We start from the raw sequence: 20,467 nt of genomic DNA, 5'->3' as shown, positions 1-20,467 counted from the left end.
TTTAGATATTTGTTTTATTCCCTGAGCTACACTGAAAGAGTAATCTGAGTTTAATTAGATCAAATTATATGTAATTACAGTTCTTAAAATTATTGTTCTTGAGAATCTATAGTAATTTGATTACATATTTTTACATTTTTAAAGCCATTTTTATTTAAAAAGCACTAAATCAAGTTAAATTAAGTTTAATTAAGTGTGATATAACAAATACTTAGCTTAATTGTAAGATGATATAGTGAGTTATATAGTGATTGTGATTACACTATTTAGTGCTATATACAGCTCTGGAAAAAAAATGAGACCACCTAAAAATGATGAGTTACCAAATTGAAACTTTTTGGAATATAATCAAGAGGAAGATGGATGATCACAAGCCATCTAACCAAGCTGAACTGCTTGAAATTTTGCACCAGGAGTGGCATAAAGTTTTCCAAAAGCAGTGTGTAATACTGGTGGAGGAGAACATGCCAAGATGCATGAAATCTGTGATAAAAAAACAGGGTTATTCTACCAAATAATGATTTTTAAACTCTTAAAACTTTATGAATATGGACTAGTTTCTTTGCATTATTTGAAGTCTGAAAGCTCTTTTTGCATCTTTTTTGTTATTTCAGCCATTTCTTATTTTCTGCAAATAAATACTCTAAATGACAATATATTTATTTGGAATGTGGGAGAAATGCTGTCTATAGTTTATAGAATAAAATAACAATGTTCATTTTACTCATGTGCCTATAAATAGCAAAATCAGAGAAACAGATTGTGTGTGTATATATATATATATATATATATATATATATATATATATATATATATATATATATATATATATATATATATATATGTGTGTGTGTGTGTGTGTGTTTTGTTTTTGCTATATTGAGCTATATTGAAAGTGTAAAGTCCCCTTAATGTAAATATGAGTTTAATTACATATAATTAGACTTAATTACAGTTCTATAGTCTACAGAATCTATAGTCATTTCATTATAGATATTTTAATTTATTTTAATTTAGCCAGTAGCCACTTTTATTTGTGCAGCACTAAATTAAGTTAAATTAAGTATGATGTAATGAATACACAGCATAATTTTTTAGATGTTATAGTGAGTTATGTAGTGATAGTGACTAACTGGACTCAATTGGGTCAATTATTTGAACTCAGAGTCCAGTCTAAACATGGCGAAGCAGCTTTTATTTATATTATGCTGCATATAACTGGAACAGACTACCGAAAAATATTAGAAATGCTCCAAATGTAGAAGTTTAAATCCAGGTTAAAAACTCTTTTCTTGTGCTTTTGACTAAAGCACTTTATTTTACTGCACTTTTTTATTTTTTTACCTTATTTATATCTTATCTTACTTTATTTTTTATTATTATTATTGTTTTAAATATTTGTTTTTCTTTTTAATGCATTTTATTTTTCATTTTATTTTTACAAATGTTGTTTTAATTGTAACTGTCTTAATGTTTTTATTTCTCATGTAAAGCACTTTAAATTGTTATTATCAATTAGTTTCCATTTTGATACGACAATCATACAGCATGGTGAAAATATCGACCAGGAAAAAACGCTATAATTTACATTAAGACGTTTTAGTAGTTTAGTCCACATGTTCAAGGCCAAAGTCACTGTATTTGCATATTAATGAGCAGAAAGCTGCTTCGGTGTAACGGGTCTCGGTGTGTAGACTCCGCCCACCGAGGGGGGCGGGGCCTGTCCCTCAGCAGGTGAATTCTTATCACAAAAGTGTGTGTCCGCGCGAGACTGAGCTCATCACAGCGCTGTCTGTAAACTCTCCTCCTCTAAGAATCTCTCCAGCCCGAGCTCCACTGTTCCCGGGTCCAGGCGCCGCTGGCTGGATGTTTTACTGACATGGTGTCCAAGCTGACCTCCCTTCAACAGGAGCTGCTGAGCGCCCTGCTGGACTCCGGCCTCACCAAGGACGCGCTGCTGCGGGCGCTGGAGGACCTGCCCCCGTGCCCGCAGGGCCTGGGCATTAAAACCGAGCGGCCCCTTTCTCCGGTCAGCGACTGCGACTCGAAGCCGGTGCTGCTCACCCTGGGCCGAGGGAGTAAAGTGTCCGGGGACGAGGCCTCGGAGGACGGGGAGGACCGGGACACGCCGCCCATCCTGCGGGAGCTGCAGGCGCTCGACACGGAGGAGGCGGAGCAGCAGCGCGCTCAGGTCGAGCGGATGCTAGCGTGAGTCTGGATCAGTGTGTGGGTGGTTCAGATTAAAGCGCACAGTTACAGTGCTTTAACTAGTTTATTCGTTCTGTTTTAAATTATATATGAAATATTTTATTTATTTTATTTATTTATTTATATAATATTTTCTTAACAAATAATTAACTGATTCAGATAACAAAAGTATGATTTGTTTTCTTATAGATTTGTTTTAAATAATTAATAAATACCTATTTTATTCTCATTTTTTGTTTATTTATTTAATAAACAAAAATGAGCTACATTAAATGTCAGAGCTCCCTTTAATGTAAATTATAAACAAAATGACAGTTCTTATGAATATGGTTAATTAGAATCTATTTATATATTTTTTCACATTTTAACCAGTAGCCAACTTTTATTAGATTAATTTATTGTTTTAATAGAAATAGAAATGTCTTTTTTTAAACATAACAGAACATTTAAAACTAGGTACGATTTTTTTTTTGTAACAAAAAAAGTTGGTGCGAATGCTAATCTAACTAGCCAACCAAGCTAAGTCAAATGTTTTAAAGTTATGTTGCAGCAAATTTTGTGGAAAATGCGTCTTAAACTAATTATATGTCGTTACCTTATTATATGATCATATTTAAAACACATATTTTAAAACGAAACGTGTGGAATAAAGGAGCGAAACTTAAAAGTATAATCAATTAGGCCTAACTCACCCGTCTAAAGCTGCTGTCCTGTTGGAACTTGTTGAAAAAATGTTAAGGTAAAAGTGTTGAGCTGGGTGACTCTAACAGTATGTAAATAACTGTGTTTAAATAACCGTAACAGAGTTTAGATCACTGTAACAGCTAGTGCAGATAAATGTCACTGGCTGCATAATTGACTTGACAAAAAAGACAAAATATTAACAGTGTCTAAATACTTATATTTTAACTCTTTATAAATGGCTACACTAAAGCGTAAATTTAAGAATCAGCCTCATGTACCTGTTTTGCGCTTCCTTGTCCGATATTATAATGTAAGCCCCCTGTGTTGAATCAGAAGCTCCTCAGCGGTTAAATTCAGCCGCTTTTCAGTAAAGTCAGCAGTGCGGGTCCTGCTGAAATCCTGAAGTTTTACCGGCTGTATTCGCGACTCACAACTGTAGAAACCAAAGCGAAACCACGTGGAGCTGTTGTTATTAATTTAATTCTATAAATCATCAACAGAAAGATACACATGTCGTATGATTAGAGAGAAAAGATATGTTGGTTATTCATTGTCCAGAGTTATAGGCCTAAATCAACATCCAGCTGAGCCCGCGGAGGGATTTACTCCTTAAAACAAACACAGACCGCTCACACACACATCCTCCACAATTAACACTCACACCACGTTTATACTCTTTACCTGCGGTCCAGATTACTTACAACCTTTACATTCAGTCCTGGATCCTGACTTTAAGAGTTAAAACATAAAGACTTCTAAATAATTGTACATATTTAAAAAATATATAAAACACTATTATTATTATTATTATTATTATTATTATTATTATTATTATTATTATTATTATTATTATTATTATTGTTGTTGTTGTTGTTGTTAATGTTATTGTTGTATAAATAATAATTAATATACATTAATAATCTTTATTTATGTTATGAATAGTGATATTAATTGTACTGTTTATAGTAATGTTAAAAATTAGTCATGTATTTATATAAATATAATATTATTATTATTATTATTATTAAGTTAGTGTTATTATTATTTAATGTTGTCGCCTATTATAAATAACAAAATATATATTATTTATAAGATAAGAAAATAAGATAAGATCAGATAAAATAATCATTTTTTAATCCCACAATGGGGAAATTTGCTATGTTACAGTAGAACAGAGGAAAGGCTAGAGAAACAGGTAAGGGAAATATATAAACAAATAATAATAAATGTACATATACAAAAGATTACAAAAAAATATAAAATTACTAAAAAAAATAATAAAGAAAATATATATACATCTAGTGCAACTAAGATAAGGTCAGAGGACATATGATTATGGTAGGTTGTAACCAGTATTATTGCACAAGGACTAACAGTGAATAAATAACAAATAAATAGTAGATGATACCAAATAGTTGATAATACCAAAATAATTGTTTTAAATACAACAATTAAAAACAATAAGAATATAACTTTATCATTTATTAGTTATTAGATCATTAGCAGTATTATTATTGTTTTATGGAATATAATGTTCATATTTTATAACTAAAATATGCAATATAATACCTATGATATAAAAGCTAGTACACAACACAGGCTGAAAGTGATACAATTAACTATTTATTTTACCAATAGTCTTCCTAATGAAAAAAAAAACAATAATAATAAATATATAATAATATTATTAATAAAAATAATAATTGTAATTATTACATAATTGAGAGCCCTCTCTAAATGCCTTTTTCAGTGAGGATCCATGGCGAGCAGCCCGCACCATTAAGAGCTACATGCAGCAGCACAACATCCCACAGCGGGAGGTGGTGGACGTTACAGGACTGAATCAGTCTCACCTCTCACAGCACCTCAATAAAGGGACCCCCATGAAAACAACCAAACGAGCTGCACTGTACACCTGGTACGCCCGGAAACAACAAGAAATCAACCGACGTAAGCCCTTACATTTTATTATTATTTATTTATTTATATTTAAGTATTTAAATATTTTACCACATTTGTGTTTCGGTTTATTTCCTGATGTTCCAGCCTTCAGTTGTTAATAAGCAATATTTAGGCCTATTCTTCATTGACTATTATAAATGTTATAATGATTTGATAACTGCTAGGATACTAATCTATAAGTTATGTTGTGTAATTGAGTATGGAACTAAAATATGGACCCAGATATGGTTCAAGGAATTAAATATACTCTATACTATAGCTATTGTAGTATTTTCCTCAGTTGATCTCTTTCTGTATGTGCAATTTCCTTGAGCGCTGCATTCTCTGTGGGAATCCCTTCCTCAGTCTGCAACGTCTATAAGTGTGTCTCTTATTTTGCACCCAATCATGTCCTCCTCTTATTTTCACAGAGTTCGACCGTGTTGAGGGCTCTGACCCCAGTGACTCAGGCAGTCAGGATCAGGTCCTGTTTTTTTTCCCAGAGTTCAACCATCCTGGGCAGAGCATGGGAACTGCGGGGGGTCCCGGAGCGCCGATGGGAGATGAAGGTGAGCCAGGCTCAAAGAGACTCAGAAGAAACCGCTTCAAATGGGGGCCAGCGTCTCAGGAGATCCTGTACCAGGCCTACGAGAGACAGAAGAACCCCAGCAAGGAGGAGAGAGAGGCACTGGTGGAGGAATGCAACAGGTAAGACTCACTTTAATTGTCTATGGGATGATTGTGTTTACACTGGGCTGGTTTATAACAGTCAGCCAGTCTGGTTTACCTATATTTAGCCATACTTAAGTGTGACATTCTGTTATCTATACAAAAAAATAAGTTAAGCTATGCAGTGTACTTTTAGCCATTTTTATAGATACTTTTATGCCTTGAATCATTCGATTCCACACGAGTCTACATAAGTAAGGCAGGAAATTTGGCTGGAATGCATTTTGTAATGGTAGAAAAATTGTGGAAATTATATTTACCGCAAAACATTACTTTAAAGCATTTTCTGTATCATTTGCAGGGCTGAGTGTGTACAGAGGGGTGTGTCACCCTCTAAAGCTCACGGTCTGGGCTCTAACTTGGTCACAGAGGTTCGTGTTTATAACTGGTTTGCAAATCGCCGCAAAGAGGAGGCGTTCCGGCAGAAGCTGGCAATGGACACCTATCCTGTTCACAACCTGAACCCCTTACTGCCTCACACAGCAGCACATCAGCATCATCATCACAGCGGCACAGAAACAAGTAAGATTCCAGGTTTTGTCTCTGCTGAAAGCCATTCTTGCTCATTCCGTTTTCGCTCATCATCTTTAACACATCCAGAGTCTTTATTTGATTGGAAACTATACTAACATAAAAATAAAAATAAATAAAGATAAAAACAGTACATTTGGATTGTCTGGGATTTTTTGGACTATATCCCAGTATTTATCCCAGTCTTGGAAAATCAGGTTTTATTCATTTCAGATTTTTAGGTGTCCATGTTTGTGCACCGGAAAGGCTGAAGGCATGAAGTGGGATGAGGATTTTGCAGAAATAGGTCAATTTTGTTTAGTTCTGTGTGTGAAACATATAAAAACTGGTTTACTTAGCAGCAGCTTTATTAGCAACACTTTGCTAACCCTCAGTGTGCATAGAATATGGGGGTGCTTCTGTAGAAGCATTGAAAAAAGCGCTGTGTTTGTTTTGATCTTGAATTAAAATATAAATAGTTCTTCTCCAGAATAGTAAGCAGATCCTTTAATACTTTTTTTCATATTACAACCACTCATATTACAACCACTCCTACAGAATTGTAGCCCACTCATTTATATTGGAGTTATAAGGAGAGTTTCAGCCCTTACTGTTTTTTTAATAAAGCAATCAGAACTGATTTAATTTAAATATAACAGTAACACATTTATAAAATTGGTAGTAACAATTTGGTGAAATTATCAGTAACAAATGGTTGAAAAACTATTGTTTTTGTTCATAAAACTAAACATTAAAATCATCAAAAAATATGAAGTAAAAAAATAGTATTTAAACTTGTACTCTACTAACCATTTCTAACCACAACACTTAACAACTTTTTACTGTATTATTGTTTTTTTTTTTTTTTTTTCTAAGCAACAACAAAAAAATATTTTCCTGGGTGGTCTTATTCTTTAGCACAGTACTGAAGGTATATGCACACATAGATACACACACATACACTCAGTGGAATGCACATGAATTATGTGTGTTCTTAAACATGAATATTTATTGCCTAACGGAGGAGAAAATCTGAAAGGTGAGAGCAAATGAGGCGGAATGCAAACTGACCTGTGCATTGTTTCAGAGTGCTTGTGTGTGTGTGTGTGTGTGTGTGTGTGTGTGTGTGTGTGTGCCTGCCTGCCTCTATGTGTGTAATCAGAAATTCCTTTGTTGGCCAAAGCACACAGCCACACCTGTAGACACCTTTACGAGTGGAGCACATAAAAGTCTTGCCACATGGTTGGGGTCAGTTCTCGGTTAACTCAGAAAGCTGGGCTTGGCAGATACAGGAAAATGAATTCACAAATGAACCCGCTAACATTTTCCTTGTTTTTTTAGGCTTTTAAACTTAATCTAAGAAATGTTAATATTCAGTAAATTATTTGGTAATTATGACTTAAAAAAGTAATGTATATATATATATAAGAGTAAGGAACTGAAGAGTGGATTCACATACAGACCCTTAGAATAAAATAGGAAAGGGTACTTTTGCTGTACTAAACATGTCAATATTGATGAATTACGTAAAAATGGAGAAACACAGTGCTCTGTTTTTGGTTGTTTTATGGACTCCCAGATGTGAAACAGGACAAATTTCGCAGAATGTTTGCGGTTGGATTACGCGTTACGTCAGAAGTGTGTGACTCAGAGAACTGCGTGTTTGCTTGTGCTGTGTGTTCTGCAGCAGTCTCTGACCTCGGGTTGCTGAAACATTCTGGGATCATGTTTGTCTGGCTGCCTGATTACAGAAACGGAAATAAACGAAAAGTTTGTGAGAACTAATTCCGGAAAATCATCTGGATACAAAAGTTGGAGTGAGAGTGAAAATAATCAGAGAGAAAATGACTGCGAGTTTGAGAAAGGTCTGCAGGAATGGTCGCATTTGATGTGTAGACATGTTTGTTCAGTACACTCTTATCGATTAGCTGATACAGAGGTATGCAACAAACCAGGTCATATACTCATATACGAATCAGGTCAGTCTGTGCAAATTTTAACTCTCTCTTTCTTTCTCTCTCTATATTTCTCTATCCCCTGCAGAGCTCAGGTTTAGCCAACAGGGAAGCAGTGAGGTCACTTCCTCAACGGCCATCAATCACCACAGCAACAGCCATTCGGTTTTACAACAGGTGTCTCCAAATGGCCTGGACCACTGTCACAGCCTTCTATCACCTGAAGCCAAGATGGTGAGTGTCTTATTGAGACTTGTCAGAGAAAGAATAGAGACTATATCTTTGCTGCTACTGGTTCGGCATGCTGCTGACTGCACTGTGTAACTGAGTTACATTTTTTTAAATCCTGCAGTTTAACTCTACTGTCTCAGTATACATGCTTTTTTAAATTTCAGTGATACTTTTGTATCTGTTAGCTTGTCGAAAAATGCATGTGTAAAGCTTGTTCCTTAAGAGTGGCTCAAAGCAGGAATAACACTTGAACTGACTGTAGGGAGAATCGATGTTTGCACCTGAAGCAACAAAGTAACGCTATGTTGATACTCCATGAGTTCTCTATAGAAGGCTCTTGGGCACTTGCTTTTTCTATTACACATACTCACGCACCCACACACAGTTTCCTTTTTCCGAGGTGGAATTTCCATAAAACATTAGGCAATATATGCAGCTACAATAGCATTTATTACATTATTTAAAACTCTGTTGAACTCAGTAACTCAACACATTACAATATTCTAATCTAAAAAGCCTATTAAAATACAGAAAAAAAGTCTAATTCTAGTCTGCCTGGCCTAAAACACACAACACTGTTAATACTGTCCCCCTCCCAAAAAAAGAAAAAAAAAAAACAGCACTGCCAGCATTATAAAAAATTATCATGATCTTAATTATTGATCTTGATCTTAATTAGTTGTTGTGTGACATTATTATATAGCTAATATGTATATTTAAATGGAAACCATTTATGTGCCTATTACCTGTTTGTGTTGTAATAAAAATTGTATGTTTTAATATCGTTTAAAAAATAATTAGAAATAAAGTGACCACTTGGATGTGTTCTTTCGGATTGGGACTCAGTATCGGCCAAGAATCAAAATCAAATGACTCGGGCTCATTTGAATGTAATTGGAACATTTCTGATTTCCAAAACTCAGTTTATTTCCATTGCTACTTACTAGCTATAAGCTGTTAATTAATGAATGAATTTTTTTAAACATAAAAATGACCTTTTCCAGTTTTTGTTAATTAATTTTTTGTAAAGGCCCTGGCAGTTTAATTTTGTACACTCGATTTTGTACCATTTTTGGTTAGTGACTGGACCTGAATATCTTAAATTTAGAAAAAATCTAATGTAACTCTTATCTACTGATCAAGTAATTCCTGCAGTGGCACATATGTCGCACATGTTGCTCAAAGATGAATTAAAAGCTGTGTTCCACCGCATCACTGTTATCAGCAGAAGTGCTACTTTGAAGATTGTGATTGCTGCAGGAAGTTGGACTTTCGCTGCATATAACGTAGATTAAAGTGGGTCACAGAGAAGAGCAAGTGTGGGCAGAGCCCATAATACCATAACAATGTCATTACTCTACTTTATGACTGGAGTGAATGAGCCCTCTAATAAACATGACTCACTTCTGTGTATTCTCAACCCAACTGCTCTCCCTCAAAGATACACCAAACTCAGTGTTTGAAGACAGCGAGGACATTTGTTCTCCGAGAAATAAGAACCCATGACCTGACTTGCAATCTATTTGAGTCTTTAATATGTATTTACTTTGTGTGTGTGTGTGTGTGTCCAGATCTCTGCCTCAGGTGGAGTCTTACCGCCAGTAAGCACTCTGACCAATATCCATAGCCTGTCACAGTCTTCTCATCATCACCAGCAGGCCCAGAGCCTCATCATGACCCTCACCGCACAGAGTGAGTACACTACTCTGATTTACTGCAGTCAGAATAATCTGTTTCCACTGTGTGTTTTTCTCTTTGTTCTGCTTTATTTAGATGATGAAGTTTAATGACTGAGATTCCTCTGAAGTATGATCTATGGAACAATAAATACTAGAGTGTATAAATCAGTGGTTTCTATTCGTAGAGCTATCTTCCTGCAGATTTTAACTACAGCCCAAGTCTAACACACATCATTCAGCCAATAAAGGACATTAGTTGGATCAGGTGAGGTGATTACTGTTGGATCCAAAGTCTGCAGGAAGATAGCTCTTCAGGAGCAGGGTTGGAGAGCAATGTAAACGTTAAAAAAATGTATTAAAAGTTAATTTGTTTGTGTAAAAATTGTGTAGAAAGATATTTCAGTACTATAGGAAGACAGTAGATTAAACAATAAATAGATATACTACACCAAGTTTTAAATTGAGCTACTTCACTTCATTATTTGTTCAATTTTGCAGGATTTAGTTTGACAGTGGTGAATATAACAGTTTTCTTTGAAAGGCTCCTACACATTTAATCAACTAACAATATTATTTAGAATATATTTAATATTTAATATATATATATATTATTAAAAAAAGCGATTCTCGTTTACAATTACAATTTACAAGAAAACAACTTTAGTTGCCTTATTTGGAAAAAGACAGCACTATTTAAAGTAATGGCCAATATATTGTTTCCTTTACATTTAATTTGAACTATTTTTCTTTTTACAAACATAACCTCCTTGTATTCAGTTAAGGAAAAGTTTAAAATCTGAAAATCACTGCATTCTTTACAGGTTTCTAACAGAGGCACGTTTCTATCAACTGAGATTCACAATGGCAGCTACTAGTTGCATTAAACAGTAATTCAAATAATTACATGAATTTGATTAACCTCCCAGCCCTACTTAATAGCTTCTACCAGACTAATGTGTTAGTTATGTAGATATGAGAATGAGGAGGAAACCTGTTTTAGATTTTTAATTACACATTATTATGGTTCAGATTTGGACAGAGACAACTGACCTGCTCCCAGTGCAATGAAAGCCCCATTATATTATTTTTATTTAGTTATTAAACTTTCTTTTTTTTCAGGCCTGAGCTCGCCTCCATCTCAGAGCGTGCCGGTCATTAATAGCGTGTCCGGACTGACCACCCTGCAGCCCATGCAGTTTCCTCACAGCTCCGGCCTCACGCCCCTCACCTCTGTTCACTCCTCACAGCAGCCCTATTCACATTCACACAGTGAGTACGCCACACACACACACCTGCTGACAGACAGCTTTTAGAGATCTCTACTCTACTGTTGAAAAGTGTGGATTCATAAAATTATTCAATTGAAGCAATTTTGGTATGAATACATTTATTAAATGAATATAATCTAATACTAATATTAAGTAATGTGGTACATTTATAAATAATGTATGGGAAAGTATTAAAAAAATAATAATGAGAACTTTAAGACATTGAGATATTGAGATAAAAGCTAATAAGTAAATTTAATATCTTTAATATCTAATGTTAAAAGTTGTGATCAAATTTTAAGGTAAAAAGCTTTACAAGGGATAATTATGAACACGTGATTACAGTGTATTATTTAACATTGAATTTTGTAATTTTGTCATTTTAATTGTATTTGAATTAATTACTATTTTTTATTAATAATAATAAATTAATATATTAATAAATGATAAATTGCTAGGGGTGTCCCTGTCACATTTTTGCCCCTGAGTCCTGGTCATTTGATTGAAAAGTATAGTTTAAAAAAGTCTAAACAATGTTTTAAACTATGTATAGTTTAAAATGTGAGTGATGCATATTCCTTGTGTATCTGTTAATTAATGGCCAATTAGCTCAGTATTACAGAATTACTGAACTTTTTTCAAATACATCTTATTGAGAATTTTTTTTTTGCAAAAATATTTTTTTTGTTTTATTAACTTCTAAGAAATCTGTTGCCTGGATTTTTTCATATCCATAAATGCAAATTTAGAGGTGCAAATTCACAGGCACCAAACCATTATTCCTTGTTTTTAAGACTGAGTTGGATGAGTTTATGAACTTTGCAATGCTTAAACAACCTCAAAGCTAAAAGAACTGTGCATATGTGACTTCAAATGAGTAAAAGACCCATTTGGACCTAAAAGGAACCCTTAATTTTTGTTAATCTTTGTTGCCTCTTGTCATACTTTTTACATATATTTGTATATTGTGATTGTATGTTTTATCACATGTTCAGATCCCTATAATTTACATATGATTTCACATTTTGAATGGCGTTGGATATAAGAGCTGATCACTCATGTTTTCGTCCCTTCCACAGTGTACTCCCCCAAACAAGAACCTCCTCAGTACTCCCACTCGGCTCGATTTTCCTCTATGGATGCAAGCACTATCACTCACCTGGGCTCTAATAAGCAGGTAACTGCCTTTATATTTTTAAAATGAAAACATATTTTCTCACAAATACACTTCACATAAGTTTTATCATTTAAAAGTACATATCCATTTTGAATTGCATTTGATACATTCCTCTTTAAGAGTTAATCACATTGCTCCATTTGTCCAGCTTCTTAAAGACCCTGTTTACACCTTTTCACTTCATCCATTTTGAATTTCGGGATAGGGATGGGCGACATGACAAAAAAACCTATCTTGATATGCTTCAAATTATACTTTACAATACAATCAAAAAATGTTAAGTATAATGATCAGTATCTGTATTTCTTTATAATAGCAAAATCATATGCCTTATAGGGTCTGGGAAACCTGGCCCTTTCTGCACAGATGGCCCATGCACTTTTTTTAAAGTAGAGTTAAATAGCACTATAATACGATATGGTTGTATATTTTATATCGTGTTAAACAGCTATAATATTTTTATTTATTAATCATAAATGAACTATATAAGAATTATATATGGATAAGACCAAGTGTAAACAAATCCAACACACTCCCCCACATTGCAATCAGCTTTTAATCACATATAATTCTCAAATGTAAATGTATGTGGCTAAAATCTTATCAGAATACAATCCATATTCTAAGTTACATAAAGTAACCAGGTGTAAACAGGATTAAAAAGCTGTATCTGCTCAAACAGCTGAATATAAAAATGTCCAAGTAAATACACAGACATTTGTACAACATTATAGACAATGGTTGGACTGTCCTCCAAATATATTTTATATTTCCAAGTAAATAAAAAGACTCACCCAGCATCTTTCAGCATAGAAACTGAAGTTTATTATGATTTATTATTCTTTTTATGCTTAAAATTAAGTGAAAGATGAGCAACAGCAAAACTGTCCTAAACCAGCAGAACAAAATATAACTAGAAATAAATAATTTAATAACTGTACATATTAACTGGAAACACTTCAATACATTTTAACCACAGTGTTATTGTTATTTTTTTTAATACAACTCCATTAAACTGTACTGCAGAGGTTGTAAACACTCTTTGTCTTTGCTCTAGTGCCCTTTGCAGGCTTGGTGAGAATGCACACCTGTGAAAGACTTTCCTTGGCAGCTAAGCAAGAGGAGTGCCTTATACCACCACGGTGGCCATGGTGACCTCTCAAAATAACCATCAGAACAAGTGCAGTAGACGACAAATCAAGAATATTGAGTAATATTTTGTTGTTATTAGCAGTATGAGAGGGCAAAGCTGTGAGAACCTGTTGGAAGAGTTGGATGATTGAGCGTTGTAGCATTAAAGCCAGGCTATTTCAGCTCAGTGCCTTTCCACTGTCCACTGATCAGGCTTCGTTATCTATTGAATGGGGCCGTCTGCAGTGCCCGTGCAGAGTTCTCAGACCCCCTACCGTGCCCCGCTATGTGAATCAGTGTAAAGTCCTCTAAGACGCACCTCTATACTTTTTTCTATGTTGTTATTGTAGATGGCAGAGAATATAGATTATGACCTGGTCAAGCAAGAGAAAGTAATGGTCAATTTATTATGTACAGTACCATTTTTAAATCAGATGACAAACTGTGATTAGTTCAGTCTGATTCCTATATTTGAAAGCAAATCATTTTTTGTATAAAGAAAAAAATTTGGAGACAAAAGTGCCTTTTTTTATGTAATAGTTCATCAAATGTATTTGCACATAATCATGATCATCTGCCAGAATGCTAATGTGATGTAATGCTAACTATTGTAGTCTCTCAGGGACTGGTTTTACACTACCCTGTTATTTTTAATGAATAATTGAGAAAATGTTTGTTTAAGGATGTTTTTCTCTGTGTAAATTCAGGAATTGCTGTAATCATATTTATACTACTGTAAAACGTTGTGTATATTGAAATTATTTTTAAAGGATGTCATCAAAAGTGGTGTTTTATTTCTTCTCTCTCTACTTCATATCTAATGTACTATTTTTAAATTCTGGGATGAGTTTAAATTATGGGATGAGTACAATGATGGTAGTGGGTTTTGGAGAGAAGTCACAGTAAGGAGGAGTGTGAACAGGATGGGGAGTATGTTTTTTTTCCTGATTGACCCCATTAGGTCCGTTTCCTCTGTCTTGGCCTTGTAGTCAAAGGGCGTGTAAAATCGTTTGAGCGGCCACAATGAGGAAGTGAACCAGTGAATTCATTATCCTTCTCCTTTTATCATGTGACTGTTCTAGAATGTGATTAAAGTGTGGATTTTCCCGAGGGGAGGCAGCCAGAGCTACTGACTGAAACCTGGAGGAAAATGTAAACTTTAGTGACCACAAACTCTCGCTTTTGTATACTAACTAGATCACTAATAAGCAGCCAAAGATGACGTTTGAGTTTCTGTGGATAAACAGAGTTCACCTGGCTCCTTGAGGGGTCATATATGATTATAACACCGGTTTGTTTTTACAGCTTTTGAAAAAATTAAGAGACCACTTCAGTTTCTGAATCAGTTTTTCTGATTTTGCTATTTATAGGTATATGTTTGAGTAAAATGAACATTTATATTGTATTCTATAAACTACAAACAACATTTCTCCCAAATTCCAAACAAAAATATTGTCATTTTAAGCATTTATTTGAAGAAAACTAGAAATGTCTGAAATAACAAAAAAGATACTGCAGAGAAAATAATGCAGAGAAATCAGTATTTGGTGGAATAACCCTGTTTTTTTCATGCATCTTGGCATGTTCTCCTCCACCAGTCTTACACACTACTTTTAGATAACTTTATGCCACTTCTTGTGCAAAAATGCAGGTAGTTCAGCTTGGTTTTAATGGCTTGTGATCATCCATCTTCCTCTTGATTATATTCCAGAGGATTTCAATTTGGTAAAATCAAAGAAACTCATAATTTTTAAGTAGTATTATTTTTTTCCAGAGCTTTATATAAAACAGTAATATTATTTTATTACTTATGTATAGTGCTGTTCATTAAATACACAATGAACAGTAAACAATTGATCAATTATTTTATGCTATTTATAGATGTGTTTTTGCCTGTTAACACACTATTACTTTATTAATGCTAGTGTTAGTATTAATTGTGAATAGGAAAAAAAATGTGAAAACTGTAAGTTTTAATCAATGTGGGTTTGTCAGATAAGTATAAATAGAAAAGACCTAGGTTAAAAACCACTTAACTATTTAACCTTTTCTGTCATTTGATTGGTCGAGCATTAATACTGTATACACTGATATGGGCCAACAGATGCACCCTTGGCCCTCCTTGATAGGAGATGGTCTAGGTCGGGTACCAAACAAATCCTAGAGTAGTGAGAAAGTATGTACACTACAAATTTGAGCCAACAGATCCTTAACCGGACATATTACCCAGATTATTTATTACTACAGCTATGAATTATTACCCTCCTTTCTCCATGTTAAACTGCACAGAAATATGCCCAATGTCTGAAACGCTCAAAATGCTGCCTACTTAGGCCAGACTTTAAGGCAGGAAGGTACCCACTCATGTCTGAATCCAAGTTTAGTAATCTATCATTCTATATTTTTAATTGAGTTCAAATGCTACTAGCTAAAGAAAACACAGCTAAACTCTCGTATCTAGTGGTGAGCTGTCTATACTTTGGCATATCATTCAGATAAAGAGACCTTCACCACTACACTGCCTTCTAAGTGAGATCAGCAAGTGTGGGCAGCAAGGCATCAAGTCAGCATTTCCTGTTGTTCAGACACAGCCATGAATAGTCCAGAACACAGGTCCTTCTTTGTGTATTTACTTTCTTGCTCTCACATGGTTTGTTGTGATGCATGAAAACAAACCAAACCAAGATTTGGACCAGATTAAATGAACTATAGGTGTAAAACTGCACAAAGATTCAGAACACACACACACTGTCATTATAGTGTAAAGTGACTCTCCGTGTAACTACAGGTCGTTGCTTATGAAATACAATAGTTTCTGAAATCAGACAGTACAACAAGATGCAATAGTACACATGGATAATAGAATAATATAAACTCTTTATGGTTATCAGTGGTCCCTTTGTAAAATAAGACTGAGCATTTCCCCAAAAATACTAAAGAAAAAAAACAATCCAACTGTTCTATTGACTCTTGGTTCTTAGCAGAGAACGTCAACATCTGTCCAAGCAGTTGTGGCACTCTTCTCTTAAATTGTACTGTAATCAGCAGCACAGAGCAGGAAGTCATTGTAGGCTCGTATGTAGGTGGAGGGAGTCATGCTGGGAGGTGAACAATAGGGGTCAGAGTAGAGGCAGAAAGAACGAAGGCCTGCTGTTCGACACAAACCTGAAGAATGTCTCTATCTTGTACCCTCTTTAGATTCTCTGATGTCTGTCAGTTTAGAAGCTGCTGATACAGTTCCTGTTTCTTTTACCTCCTCTCTCTCTGTTCTCCCTAAAACAGTGACATCGTGTCTTAGAATGCATGGACAGTACTTGTTACAAATAATAGAAAATTGATTTCTGAAAAAAAAAAAAGACAAAAAATATGATTTACCTTCACGTCATTGAAGAAGTGATGTGAGATTTCACTCTTCTTGTCCAGAAAGAAGAGCGTTCTCATCCAGGTCTTCCTTTGTCTCTAAAGCTAGCCTTAGTTTCTGCCAGAAGACTTTGGTATCTTCTCCAGGTTTGGGCCATTTGAGGTAGGTCTTCTTTTTCACCAGCTTACGCATTTGATGGTAAGGAGACAGCTGCTGCGTAGGGATGTCCTCTAGGAAGACTAGGATCAACACATCCTTCTGCTCATCAAACAATCTGAAGTTGGCCGTCTGGATTTCTTTGGAACACCAGTTGCTCCTCAAGTAATTGTGAGTGATTACACAAATGGTCTTACGGCTGCTGTATATACCGTCCATGATGTTGTCCAGGATGGGCCTTCCTGGCTCAAAGTCCCTGTGATGTAGACACAGTCTCCAGCCCTGCTTATCCTCCAAATTGGGCACCAGCTCCTCCACAACCCAAGGTTCATCCTGGGCATTGTAGGAAATGAATGCGTCGTACTGGAACCTGAGTTGCTGCTGTGTCTGTTTCTTCTTGCTGTCATATAGGAAGGCAAGAAATAAGTAATATGCATAGACCACTTGCCAGTGAAGGAAGTGATAAATAAAAGACACCAAAAGGGTGAAGATGACCACGACAGAGCTGCAGACGAAGCAGATGAAGTCCACATTCACATTACAAGATTCTGTATTGAGGTCTGTGAGGCTTTTGCCTCTCAGTGAAGGTGGGTAGCTGCAAGCATATTTGCTCAAATAGATAACCTGGGTATAGTTATTATTCATCGCCCAGTCAATGAAAAAAGCATTGCTACAGTCACAAGTGAAAGTATTATTCTCTAAGTCAAGGTACTTCAGTCGAGGGAGCGACTGAATCAGTGTATCGTTGATTACGTCCAGTGTGTTTGCAGGGGCTTTTAACACTGACAGTCTTGAGAGATTTGCGTTTAACAGGAAATTGAGGGAATGAAGCTGAGTTCTGGACAGGATGAGCTTTGTCAACCTCGGTATTGGGCGAAAAACCTCTGCAGAGATGGACTGCTCAACTAGGAATGTGTTCTTCGAAAGATCCAAAAAAAAAAGTTTAGGGGTGGAGTTGAATGTATCTGGATGCAGATGATCAAGATTCACGTTTCCACCGTAGAACATTTCCAAGGAGGTTAAGCCTTGAAGCAGGTTTGAAGGAATTTTACCAATACCTTTTCGTTGGCTATGAATAGTCAGTATTTTCAGTGACTTTAAATATACAAAAGGAGGTGTCTTCAGAGTGTCATCCTTGTATGAAATGTCATTGCTGAATAGTTCCAGTTGTCTCAGTTTGGGCATGCCTGAAAACACAGCTGGGTCTTCTATAGCTTTTTCTTTCAGTCTGTTAGAAGAAAGCGACAGGTACACTAGGTTTTTAAGGCCCGTAAAAGTGTTTGCTTCAATCGCGAAAATCGGGTTGTCAGAAATTATCAAAGTTTTAAGATTAGGCAAACTCTTAAACGTTCCATTTGTGAGTACACTTAAACTGTTGTATGTCAGCTGTAACTCCTTTAAGGAATTAGGACCACATTCGAACGCATTGCCAATTTCCAATAACTTATTAGTGCCCATTTTCAGGATTTGAAGATTTTTTAGATCTTTAAACAGGCATGATTCAAGTTTGGAAATTTTGTTCGAATACAAGTAGAGGTGGGTCAATTGTGTTAAATTAGCAAAGTCAGAACAGCTTAGCTTCTTAATTCTGTTTCTGCTGAGGTCCAGAAATTCAAGTGTTGGGAGCATTTCAAAACCATGTGAGACCTGGGTCAGGTCATTGAGTTGGAGATGCAGTGTCTTCAGCTGTGTTAATCCACTGAATACTGGTGCAGAAATATGTGATATTTTATTATCGGACAGGTCTAGCTCTGTCAGGTTGAAGCAGGTTTTGAACATATGCTCAGTCAGTGCTAAGATGTTGTTCCTTTTTAAACGTAGCACGTTAAGTTGAGAGGAGCATGCAGCCTGTAGAAGAAGCCTCACTTTCACCTTCTTGTTGTCACTCATTCTTAGCTTATGCAGTGAGGCCCAAGTCAAGTTCTGAAGTAATGCATCTATACTCTCTACTGGAAATTTGACCCCACTCAAGTAAAGTGTTCTCACTGAATTCAGAACTGTCTTATCAGTGATGTTCCACAGCATGGGTTTATTTTGACCACACTGTGAGAGATCAAGGTGGTCTAGAACTGGGAAAATGTTGTCCGTTATTTGGAACGTGGTAAAAGTATTGTTAGACAAATCCATTATTTTTAGAGCCAAAGGTGATCTTGACAGGTCATAGGAGTTAAACACATCAAAGCTGTTGCTTCCGATGTACAGTTCCTCCATATGTGGTGACGCAAACACAGGCTTGATTCTGTCAATTTGTCCGAACTTATTTTTTGAGATGTTCAGTACTTTTAAACTGGAAAGAGTATTGAAGGCATGTTGGTCGATGTACTCAATTACATTCCAGTCAAGACGAAGCACTTGCAACTTAGTTAGCCCACGCAGTAGATCTGCGGACACTCTTTCCAGCTTGTTGTGGGAAAGATTCAGATCAGACAAATTGGGAAAATGATCAGAGGTACCCTGTTGTATCCATGAGATGTGGTTATTTGATAAGTTCAGATTTCTCAGGTTCCAAAGGTCCTCAAAGTCGCCAACATTGATCTTTGAAATGAAGTTATAGGAAATTACTAAATATCTGGCTTTGCTGGGTATTGGTGAAGGAACCTTAAAGAAGCCCATTTTGTAGCACAGAACGTTTAACTGGTGCGTGTCATTTAAAGCACCTTTTACAGTACAGTTCTGTAAAGAAAATGCATCAATCTGGATAATGAAGATGAACATCCATAGAATAGTGTGTGATATGCTTCTGATATCTTTTGAAAGTCCTTTTCCAAGATTTGCTGCCATTCTTGCATTTCTTGAATCAGATCAGCTGGTCATCGTTTGAAGTCCTACTGTTTTTTTTTGTTCAGTAAAATCACAGCAGATTCAGCAGTTATGTTTTGTAGAACAGACCCCGCCTAGTGTGAAAAGAATACAGTGTTAATCCCAGCCAAATTTCCATCTATTTAACAGTAATGACAATAACAATACCGCAATTGTATAAGAAAAGAATCTAAAACTTTGATAAAGCAACTGAAACTTATTCGAAACATGGGGAACATTTTTCTTTTGTCTTTTGTTCTCAAAATAGGAGAACACTTCTCAAAATAGGAGACAAGTTTAGGAACCAAGTTTTTCAAACAGAAGTGAGCAGAGAGATTGCAGCATCTGTGGATTTCCACAGACAAATCATTCTGAATTAAATCTTTCTACCACGTCAATACTCACGTTTTCATCATATAACCTCAAACCAAAAAATATAGATGTATTAATATAGACAGTATTAAAAAATGTCAATTAAAAGGCTTCTTTGACTTTGAGTTTGTCATGTTGCATTTTTTTTTTACATACATTATATTACATATACAGTACCAGGCAAAAGTTTGAACACTCTTCTCGTTCATTTTTTTTCTTAATTTTTTAGTTTTACTTATTCCCTACATTGTAGATTAATGTTTAAG

At 35.3% G+C, this 20,467-nt stretch overlaps 2 protein-coding genes across 2 annotated transcripts; one reads left to right on the top strand and one right to left on the bottom strand.

Moving 5' to 3' along the window:
* The first annotated feature begins 1,768 nt into the window (after nt 1-1,768).
* On the top strand, nt 1,769-14,296 carry hnf1bb (HNF1 homeobox Bb). Its single transcript, XM_049466550.1, has 9 exons — nt 1,769-2,208; nt 4,643-4,842; nt 5,265-5,541; nt 5,864-6,084; nt 8,116-8,261; nt 9,830-9,950; nt 11,057-11,206; nt 12,285-12,382; nt 13,440-14,296. Exons 1-9 carry the CDS (start codon nt 1,880-1,882, stop codon nt 13,458-13,460), a joined length of 1,563 nt encoding a protein of 520 aa, XP_049322507.1. The 5' UTR covers nt 1,769-1,879; the 3' UTR covers nt 13,461-14,296.
* A 93-nt stretch (nt 14,297-14,389) lies between these two features.
* On the bottom strand, nt 14,390-19,920 carry tlr22 (toll-like receptor 22). The gene is made up of 2 exons (XM_015608450.3): nt 16,889-19,920; nt 14,390-16,786 (listed from the first exon to the last, which is right to left on the bottom strand). The coding sequence occupies exon 1, from the start codon at nt 19,809-19,811 to the stop codon at nt 16,920-16,922; it is 2,892 nt and encodes a 963-aa protein (XP_015463936.3). The 5' UTR covers nt 19,812-19,920; the 3' UTR covers nt 14,390-16,786; nt 16,889-16,919.
* Nucleotides 19,921-20,467: the final 547 nt, after the last annotated feature.

The sequence above is a fragment of the Astyanax mexicanus genome, chromosome 17, assembly GCF_023375975.1.
Source record: "Astyanax mexicanus isolate ESR-SI-001 chromosome 17, AstMex3_surface, whole genome shotgun sequence".
Taxonomy (NCBI): Eukaryota; Metazoa; Chordata; class Actinopteri; order Characiformes; family Acestrorhamphidae; genus Astyanax; species Astyanax mexicanus.
This window is presented reverse-complemented; position numbering and strand designations above follow the sequence as displayed.